We start from the raw sequence: 11,096 nt of genomic DNA, 5'->3' as shown, positions 1-11,096 counted from the left end.
TGATGTTTTTTGAATCTGAGCCAACTAAAACCTTCACTTTCCACTTTATTTCAATATAGAAGGTCCAAAAAGGTCAAGGAAACAACACCAACATAGAACGAATCCAGCAATAATATCTATGCGTACTACATGTCAACTTAAAGCTTTGATTACAGTAGATCACAAATAGGCACATTAGTTGCATGCATAAGAAATAAATAATGGAGATTAATTCCCTCAGATACTCTTACATGCTAATGGCTTGTAGAACCAATTCATTGGTTGTATACACATTATATATACAAGCTTAAAATACTCTCACAATGCAACCTTAAGAATCTGATCAAAAACAAGTAATTTTTCTTTTTTGTTTTGAAGCAAATATAAACTGACATCATTTTGCTGTTAAAATTCTTTTGTTTATTTTCATTATAATTCCATTTCATACTTTTTATATACTATTTTTTTAGTATTTATGCTTATTTTATGAAAAGTCTGTTATGATTTTGGCATAAACATTCATAAACCAATTTTTTTATGTATCTATTGATGAGAACATGAGAGCTATTAAGCCTTTTTTTAAACACACTCAAAAATGAGAGAGCAAAGACAGAGAGGTCATAAAGCTTATGCTGTCATGTTTAACGAAAAAGGAATAACACAATATATAATAATTTCTTCTTTTTACTTTTCATGTATGTCGACTAAATAGCTTTTGGTTTAGTTACTCAACACAGTTACATATATGCAAATAAATCATTCCCTCAAATACTCTTACAATTATCTCAGATACTTTCCGACGCTAAATAATCAATATTTAACCAAGAAGATAATCATTGCTGAAATACCTGCTTTGTCTTTTCACCTTTTTCAGGTAGCTGAAAATGTTCTTTGTTGTCCGAAAGGTTCAATATATATATATATATATATATATATATATATATATATATATATATATATATATATATATATATATATATATATATATATATATATATATATATATATATATATATTTGATAAATATGCGCCGACAACATTTATAGGTATAAGCATGTCTCTAAACAAAAGCAGATATTTATAAAAGTTATAATTGAGATGTCAGTTATCAAGCAGAGTACTAAATATTAATTTATGAAAAATTAAACTTGTTTTGAAATGTACAACAAACTAAACTACCGGTTTTGCTAAATAAAAAAGACCTTAAATGCACCGAAGGATCTGTGCACCTTAAAAAGTAAGAAACACTCAGATCCCAGTAGAAATACAGATCTTCAATTCTAAATAAAATATAATAAATAAGAACATGGAACAATTGCATCTTCACAAGACATTGATTAAATACAAGATTCTTTAATACAAGTAAAAGCACCAAGGCCGAATCCAGGGGGGTTAAGGGGTTTGCCCCACCCCCTCGAAATGTTTTTCCGTCTAGTAAAAAGGCAACAAAAGAATACATACAAAGTTTTGATGCATTTTTTTAGTTTTTTTGTACCCCCCCCCAATTTTTTTTTTTACAAATCCTGGATAAATTCTTGAAAAATACCCTGACTCAGAGTTTGAATAACAGTCGTAGTCATCATTTATCTTCTAATATTATAAGATAGACAAAAACTGAAAGCAAGACTCATGGAAAAAAAAAATTCAGCTTAGACAGCATTACTTGCATAAAAACTGCTTCACAAAGCAAAAAGCAGTTAAATAAGACCCAGAAAACGAATTAGGAGCACTGTCATTCTTCAAAAAACATTTTTTACGTTTACGTGCCTGAAGGGATGGACAGACGGAGCATTCTCTTCTAGCGTTTGAAGAAGTTACACCAGCAAACAATTAGCTGGCTTGTTCAGATAAAACGCGGCTTTTTCAGGGTAACATTTTAAATTTGTAAAGCATGGGTACGCAAATAAGAAAGAGAATTATAATCGCAATAGAGAAAGAGCCACATGGTAAAGCAACAAACTAAGTGTAATTGATTGATCTTAAGTCTCTATAGTAAGTGGTTAAAGCATCGAGGATAGTCAGTTCCATTGGGTCTAACTCTAAACACTATAGTACCACAGACAGTGAAAATGACATCTGATTGGCTTAATTGGGTAAGTGGTCTCCAGAACTTATTGTGGGATGTGGGATTTTAATAACAAAATGGTAACAACTTTACTTTTTACCAATTTTTCATATTTAGAAAAAATTCGACGAAAGAGTAGATTTCAAAACTATTTAAACCCTTTATATCATAAGCTTTTTTCCCCAAGGCACTTTATATAGAAGGAGTTATCGTAAAAACTTTGAAGGAGCTCATTCGATTAATTTGATTAGACTATGTGGAAATTGTCGCAACCATATATATCTTAAGAAATGAGGAAAAATGAGGGATTCAATTTTTAACGGAAATGGCCTCCATATGTAGTTATGCAGTTTTCTTGTTAGAATTGGGCTCTACATTAACAAACGGAAACTCGGAAATCAGCTAAAATAAGCGAAAAAAAGGCATGACACCAAACAGCTTAAGAAGGTATTGCTTCCCTTTGGAGGTGTAAGGTTCTTTGGGAATCAACAGATTGTTAATGTTTAATTCATAAGGGTGAAAAGTGCTCAATTAATCTTGCTAATTTATTTTCACAGTTTAACGTGGACACACAGAGGAAAATGTGTTGCTACCCTAAGGAATTCACAATTTAGAAACAAACAACTGAAAGGTCTTTCAAAATTAGTCTTTTAAGGTATGAATAGATCTTAAATGGGTTCAGGAAAAAAAAACATATTTGGTGTCCTTAAAACTTTAATTAAGTCTGCGTAAAAATTAGTTTTAAAAAAAAGCATAAATCTGGAAAGAATTCACAATTCTACGTAAAACACACCAGTATTGAAAATGATACGTCTATCCATCGCCTTATTAAGCTTTTTATTTTCAAATATTATAAACATAAAACTGACTGTTTACGAAACATAGACTTGTGAAAAACAATCAAGTATCAGCAATGATGCTCAAAGTTTGTTTTGCTTTTTGTCTACATTTTACAGTGAACTACTTAATATAGTGACATTTTAAGCCAATGGCTTTGGCTTAACAAAAAGATGAGAGACCAAATGAATGCAGAGGCTTTGCTGGATTTAGTCAATGAGTATAAAAAGACCCACTCAAATTGTAGGGATTTCAATAATAGAGCTGTTCCGTACCCTTTTTCGTTGCTACACTTTTTGGATTATTTGAAAAATGGCATAAAAAAGCATTAATTTTCTAGAATTGAGAGGCCTGTAAAGGAGAAAAATATTAAACTAAATCTATTCAATTTCTTTTCCTGACAAAATCAAATTGCAATGTTGATGTCTGAAATCAAAGCACCTTCAAATACATATTTTACAAATGATGGCCCAACCTTGTCATGACCGGGGTTATGATGGGTAAAATATTTACTCACTATTTGATTCTATTAAATGATATTGCAAATTATATGACATAATAGGCAAGAATTTTGGATACATGCATTTACAATTTCAGGCATTTTATAGGCTTATTCATCTTATAGTCACATTCAACATTTATTCGTCTGTACTGTTCAAGTTATTTCAATAATTGTGCTTTACATAAGAAATCTAGTTTTCAGGGATCTCTTGAGATTTTAGCATCAAAGCTCATGACTGACTCTCAAGTTTGTACAGTCACAAGGATACTTTCTAAAATTAAGGCTTACTATAAAAACTAACCAATCTTGCATATCAATTCCAAATAGGGGTGTCTCGGCTTACTGTACTAATCATTTTTGCGATGAATATTTTTCAGCCTAGTCTTCTAAATTCAAAACTAATGGTAGCTGAATACTTTTTTGACAACTACATCCAACTTAAAAACTTTAAACAAAGGAAATGGTCACGTTGTTAAGTCCAAGACAAAATATAAATTGTGTTTTGGATATAGCCTTTTATTATTGTCGTTTTTTTTTTGTGTGTGTGTGTCGCAAATGGGTAAGCGAAAAGGATGAAATAGGTAGGATATGCAAAAAATGAAGCGATTACTTTTTTTGGGTTGTGCCATACTCATCGTTTGTGAAAGAATATCTTACTGATGCCTTCATCACCTAGAACTACCACTAGAATTGGAAATTTTCCACAAGAAAATTACCAATCGAACTTTGTTTCTGTAGTCACTCTTTCAATGCGAAGTGGACGGCGAAAAAAATCCAATACTTATGGCTTTTTATGGAGGCAGCGTTATGTAGGCAGGGTTATTGCGCTGCCTCTCAAATTTTTTTTTCACCGGTATGATTTATAAAGAAGGAATTAAACAAAATCCAATTGAAGAAACAATAACATAAAATAAAGTTGAAAGAAGAAAGGAATAGGAAAATAAATATTTGCACCTTTTTGTTGATTCTTGCGTAAGACTGAGAACAGGTTCAGAAAAAAAAAATGTGCTCGGAAATTATTTTTAGTTTAAAGATACTCTTATTTTGATAGCCTTGTTGAGAAACAATAGCCTAAAATCTGATTTGGAAGGTACGGTTTTGAAAAAGACAGAGAAAAACAAGAACAATTCAATTTAATTTGATGTTTAACTTAAAGTCAGCGCATGAGCTTAACAATGGGAGTTTTGACGATCCAAAACTAAATCACTGATGAGTCTCTTTAAGTGCTCACCAAAAGATGCAATTCAAAAGGTTTCCAGCCACGACAGGCAACCTTAAAACAATTACTTTTAACTTACTTAATTACTTAACATTTTAACTCTTAAAACAATTAAAGAAATACAGAGGATAAAACACAAAATAACACAAAAATAAGAACATACAACAAGTAAACTATGAACGTATGACCTTGAAAGTTGGCCATAAAACTACAACAAGTTCTTAAAGGCTCAATAAAGGTATTTAAGGGCAAATCACAGTAAAATGGTGTTCGATGCAGTGTTTCATCTCTTAAGCTTTAGAAAATAACAATAGTGAAGTTTTTCAGCTTTTGGACAAAATTGTCTCTACATTTTTAAAATCCCGTTTAAAATCGTCACCAATACATTATGATGCAATAAAAGGAGTAGAATACGATAATATCAAAGGCGCATAAATATATAAAATTTGAAAATAGAGATTGTTCCAAATTCTAAAATATACTACTGAAAACTTTATAACCAAACTTAATTTAAAAGTTGTAGAAATACTTCTACTTTCCACCAATATTAGTTCACGTAAATACATACGTATAAGTACATAGTGCACGATACCAAAGAACACGTCAATGAGCCATAATTGAATCCACAGGAATATTGTCACCGATCTCACATACATTCATATCTGACCAAAAAATGATTTTGAGCTTCTTTACTTTGAACGAAGAAAAAAATCCAGTTTACAATCATTTAGACATTAATTATTGATTAATAATACAACATATTTGATTAATTTCTAATCAATCAAGAATTAATGCTTGTTTTCACGAGGGATTAGGCCTTAATAAAAATCCTGCGTCCACGGGAGCTGGATTTGTGGGGTGATGCTGGATTTAGAGTGTTGCGGGAGCTGGAGTGTTACTGGATTTGTTCAATGAAATTATATTTTCACATCCATCCTCATCTAATCCCTCTCTTGTTACGCTTGATATAAAGCTTTAGTTTAACTCTACCTTTAAACCCGAGTAGAATTGGATGGAAAAATCCACCTTTTTGATGAACCAATGGCAGTTTTCACGAGGATGGGTGGTAAACATAAATTCAACTCCGATCATCGTGAAAATAGGTTCTTAGATACTAAAAAGAATCCTCAGTATTCTCAATACGGCTAAATGATTATAAACTTTTTCGGTTTAATCAAAGTAAAAAAAAAGATAATTTAATTTTTAGCGGACACGATTGGGTGCGAGATGGGCGCGAGATGGGCGATGGTAGATTTCAGCGGGAATTTCTAAAGAACCGTTGACTCTAAAAAATACCCACTTCAATCTTACAATGTAATGACCCAAAGAGCTTCCGGTGAGCCTTTAAGAATTAAACTTTAAACTGAAGAAATACCATCAAATAATTCAACGAAATACGGCCGTGCTATCACAGGATTAAGAAGATTCCTGATTGCTTTCAACTCCTCTTTTTTCATTGTAATAAATTAGATCGTCTCTATAGTTCACAACAGGCCTTTCTTCTTCAGTTCCCTGTGTCTCAATTAAAGGCTCAGGGGTGGTACAGCCATTATGTCTATTTCTAGATCTAGTTAGCTCGTGATCAATAATTATCTCATTGGTCAGGTAAGATTCAGCCTGTATTTGATCTTGGAGTTGACGGGGCATATCTGGTATACAATACTGAACGAGGAAGACAACAAGGGCCACGATATTCTGAAATAAAAACAAATAAGGAATTTAAATCATGGCCAGCACACAGAAGTGATGGAGACGTGGGACGTGAATTATATGAAGTCTTCGGCCCTTGTGATTGGTTAAAAGGATGTTGTAAGAAACCGCTACCAATATACCTCTTAATACTTGGACATATCCTCTCTTATTTTTAGCAACACGAAAAGTAAATTTTAAGCTTAAATTAAATAAAATACCAAGTGTTTTCTCAAATGAGTGTAAAAAGTAAAATTTAAAAAAATGATGAGAAATTATCCTGTATATTAGCAGGCTGCCACAATAAACTTACCCCCCCCCCCCATCACTACACCAAGGTTTTAAGTGCTTTATTTTTTTTATAAATCATGATAGAAACACTGTGCCACCACCAGCGATATAGAAATATACTTCAATACTTCAGGAAATAAAAGAATAAATGTTCAAGAACATTTAGGAATTTGGCACTGAGAAGAAATACTATTTAAGACTGTACCCTGAAAAATTAACGGAATTATTGCATGCTCTGTATAATACAGTTTTAGTATTACTTTACTGACAACATTTCAAGTGCAGAAAACATAGCTAGTTGGTAGTCACAAATATTTTGCTTACCAATTGTTTTGCATGACACTTGAACTTGAATCTTATTGTTTAAAGCAAATATGCATGAATTAGGCGATGCAAAAAAAATTATTTGAGGCGTTGCAAAAAAAAAATTCAACCCGCCCCCATTCTCTTTATATCAGAACATTAGTTCTTGAGGCAATGACGAAAGAAGTCAAACTCTAATGTAAGGAACAGGGGGGGGGATAAGAGAGGAAGGGGAATGTTCGCTTGAAGTTTAAATGCAAATTGGAAATTAATGAAAATTGCACATTTAAGATCAGCGTAAACAGTAAATTATGTTGATCCGTATGTTTTAATCATAACTTTGTTTTTTAGAGTTTTGGGTTCAATCGACAATGGCCGCTCTTTACCGCCAATTAGTTGCTAAATATTGCGTTGCCTAGGACTCCCTTGAGAGAGAGACAACCATCACCCTTAAACTGTTTTCAAAATTAAAGTTTAATATTCGTGTGGATGATTTTATCATCCCTGGATGTTAATCTTTTTAAAAGTCTATCCTCTAAAATGTATCTTAGCGAGGGGGCCTGAAATAACAAACAAAATTTGTAGGTCGTCACGTTCACAGTTCCCATAAGGCATTCTTCAAACAAATATTTTTCTAGAGACTGTACCTTGGTGCGGCGCAAGCTTTTTTACTACTTAAAAACGGTGATGTAAACTTCAAATCCATTCGAATGAGTCCCCTTCTGTTCAATATATGATCCATTAATGGCTTGATGATAGAGGGTCAGGAAAAAAAAAAATCAGATCTAGAGCCATTATTTATGAAAAAAAAAATATTTTTGCAAATAGATATTTTAAATTTTGATAGGGCTCTCTCCTATTCTGAATTGGAGGTTATGATCCCAATCAAGGTACCATCCCTTTTTGGAGTGCTTTCAACATTTTCCTGCAAATAGTCAAATTTTATCAGGCTGGTAGCCTTTGACAGGTAATTTCAAGTAAAGTGAATATGGATATTTTGGATCAACACACAAATTTAATTTTTGTATAAACATACTGTCATCTAAATTCCATTTTTTTAGTGTTTTGGTTACCATTAGGAAGAGTCGCTACTCCGTTACAACTTAAATTCACTTACTTTTAGTTCGTTAAACATGTCTGAAATCAGCTTTGCGCTAATCAGTTTGAATTTACAATCTAAATTATGAACTCAAGATGCCAACTGCTAGTAGAACATTGTACACACGATCTCTTGTGTCTTTAGACATAATATACGTCATACCTCCTTTTGCAAACTTTGAAAGTAAGTGTGTTACAGTCCAATAGGTCTATTAAGAACTTATAAATGAAAATCACCTCAAAAACCACGATGAAAGCCAATCTTGCAGCCATTACATGCCAATACACTTGGGTTCGTTTGTACTTCGGATCGGCCCAAGGCGGACTTCGATATTCAAAATATCTGGGGAAAAAAGATAGGATATACTATTAAGGTCTCTTTCTTTTTCTAAAGTCATAAAATAAAAAGACAATTCCTTCAAACATACCGATTAGCCTCTCAGAGGTTAGAGATCTAATCAGCAAAACTTGATGGTCGCAGGTTCCGTTTGGCATTACCTCCAGGCGCTTTTAGGAGGGTCCTGTCACCTTTATCGAAAAGGAGCATAAAGTTATCGAACAGATCCTCGTCTTTTGCGTGCGATGTCTGTTTCCAAAATATTATGCTGTGGCAGGCGATCATAATCGGCAAAGAATCTTTGTAGAGGGTTAAAAAATAACTTGATCGTCTTCAACTTGATCGGCTTCCGTCAGAAGACTTTGTCCATCCCTGGACTCTTCAAATATGTCTTCCCACTATAGCCCACTGCCATGTACTCGTTGTGGGACTAACCCAAACCAATTGGTGCTAAACACTGAAGTTTCGTGTGCTTGCTGCATGCACGCCTATGTTGGCTTCAGGCGGCTTGTTCCTGTGGCGAGTTGTTAGTAGTAGCAGTGACGTTTTTGTGCATGAGTATGCAATTTTAGCTGAGGTCAAGAACAACCGAACGGTCCTAATAACGGTGCAATCGGTGTTGCAATGCTGTTGCAGAACCATGTTTCTTTCAACTACCAAAAGAGCCTTTCCTAAAAGTCATTATTAGTGAGAAGTTTTTTTTTTTAACCCTCTGAACTGCCACATAATTAGCAACCTCAGATTAATTAGCAACCTTTAAGTATATCCCAGGAAAATGCCCAAAATCTGCAACTTTCCATTATTGTGACTGTAACATTTCTCAATTCATCAAGCATTACAACAGCATTGAACTGGTATCGGACTAGTATTATTCCTCCCTCACCTATGAGCTTGAGCAGGATGTCAATTTCTACACCTTTAAAGGCTTCAACGGGTATATCCATTTTCGCCTGTTTCTTAGATTTTTTTTTTTTTTTTTTTTTTTTTTTTTTTTTTTTTTTTTTTTTTTTTGTAATTGTCATTATTTATTCACAAAAAAAAATCAACACAGGAAAGCATGAAGCCCAGTAACCTTGGCTTGTATTGCCACTTAAAAAAAAAAAAAATTACATCAGTGCCTTCGGGTTCCCGCTTTACAAAAAAAAACAAAAATGTATAAAACACATAGAATATACAGAACTACTCGAAAAAAAAACAATTTATAAGCCTGCACGCAATGATGTCTCAACTGCTCACGGAAGGCGGACCTTTCAACAATGTCCCAAATAGAAAATGGCGTCTGAGATCAAAGCACTGGAAGAAAATGACGAGCAGAAAAAGCAGACACTCTAATCGGCCTTCTATACATACCAACATGTCTCGCTAGATGCCCATGGACATCAGGAGCTGTCTGAAATATGTGAAGAATTTTTCATTGAAGCAATATTATTAACAATATCGTACATTAGTTGAAACTTATAAAATAAGCACAACCCTGAAAACATTAAAATATGGATTCGCGGATAAATATTTCTAACTGAGGCAAGTCTACCAATTCAAAAATAGCACGCATAGCTGAATTCTGGAGAACACACAAAGGTATCAGGTGAACATAAAATGTTCCAGGCCAAACAGAACAACCGTATAGTAAATAAGGATGGACTAATGAAAAATATAAGAGACGCAAAACTTTCTCGGGAAACTGATATTTTAGCTTCCTTATTATACCTATATTCCTTGCTACTTCCGACCATATGCACTGGTACATGCTCTGAAAAACTTAAAGTTTCATCAATTCTCACACCTAGGTATTTCACTGATTTCTGAAGTTTTATTGCCGAGTTTCCTAGTGTAAGCTCTTGCGACCAGGGGTAACATGAAGGCGATCTGCACCAGACGACCAAACTTGATTTGCTGTGATTTACTTTCAGCTTATTTAGCCTTAGCCATTTCTCCACTTTTTCCACATCATTACTCAGTGTCCCTAAAAGCTAAGCTTCGGTGCGCTCCGCTGCTGAAAAATTCGTAGTATCAGCAAACAGCACAAGATACTTCCTAGCTTTATTAGTTTCGTCTCCATTTCCAACATTCGTACTAAAATCACAGATTGCTTGGTGAATGCCATTAATTCATATTGAGAGGAAAAAGATGATCAAGAGGGGATCCCTAGGGAACACCGCAATGAAAATGATAATCCGTTGATTTCATATCATTCAGTTGCACATACATAGATGTACACTAATAGATGCACATGCACATACATATCATCCGAATTCTTGCAAATAGGTGCTTAAGGCCCATCGATACTAAAACAGATTGCCCCATCTCTTCCATTATAAACATTTTTAACTTGTGCGACCAAACTATTTAGAATTATGTTGGCGACCTTTGTATAACTTGCAGAAATTGGATTCTAGATTTGAATAAACGAGAGAAAACTATAGGCCGATACCGATGTTCCCAGATATCTTAGAAAAAAATATTTAACTTCTCTCAGTTTGGGCCTTATATACAGATATTCAATTTTGATCAGGAAGTGATTTTTTTTTTTTTTTTTTTTTTTTTTTTTTTTTTTTTTTTTTTATTGGAGCAGAATTTACTAATTTCAAGTTAAGGAAAGGTCAGTGCCTAGAAATATTTTAGCCTACCTGCTCATAAAATACTGATAGTCAGTTCAAAGGAATTATCATTTGCTTGATCTGGCCACTTTGAAACTTCTTGTGCTGTCACCCGCCTTGATTGGCAGGTTAGCCGAGAAAAGGTAACTACATCTAAGTGTCTGTACCGATACTTGTAA

General features: G+C 33.6%; 1 protein-coding gene across 5 annotated transcripts in view; it reads right to left on the bottom strand.

Moving 5' to 3' along the window:
• Nucleotides 1-4,499: 4,499 nt before the first annotated feature.
• Nucleotides 4,500-11,096, bottom strand: part of LOC136037489 (anoctamin-5-like) — a 96,507-nt gene continuing 89,910 nt past the window's right edge. For all 5 annotated transcript variants that reach the window (XM_065720214.1, XM_065720209.1, XM_065720232.1 and 2 more), the window contains 2 exons: nucleotides 8,221-8,326; nucleotides 4,500-6,297 (listed from right to left, as the gene is read on the bottom strand). In XM_065720214.1, the coding sequence (XP_065576286.1) occupies nucleotides 6,019-6,297; nucleotides 8,221-8,326 (385 nt within the window). In that variant the 3' untranslated portion in view covers nucleotides 4,500-6,018. The remainder of the gene's footprint in view (nucleotides 6,298-8,220; nucleotides 8,327-11,096) is intronic.

The sequence above is a fragment of the Artemia franciscana genome, chromosome 2, assembly GCF_032884065.1.
Source record: "Artemia franciscana chromosome 2, ASM3288406v1, whole genome shotgun sequence".
Lineage (NCBI taxonomy): Eukaryota > Metazoa > Arthropoda > Branchiopoda > Anostraca > Artemiidae > Artemia > Artemia franciscana.
This window is presented reverse-complemented; position numbering and strand designations above follow the sequence as displayed.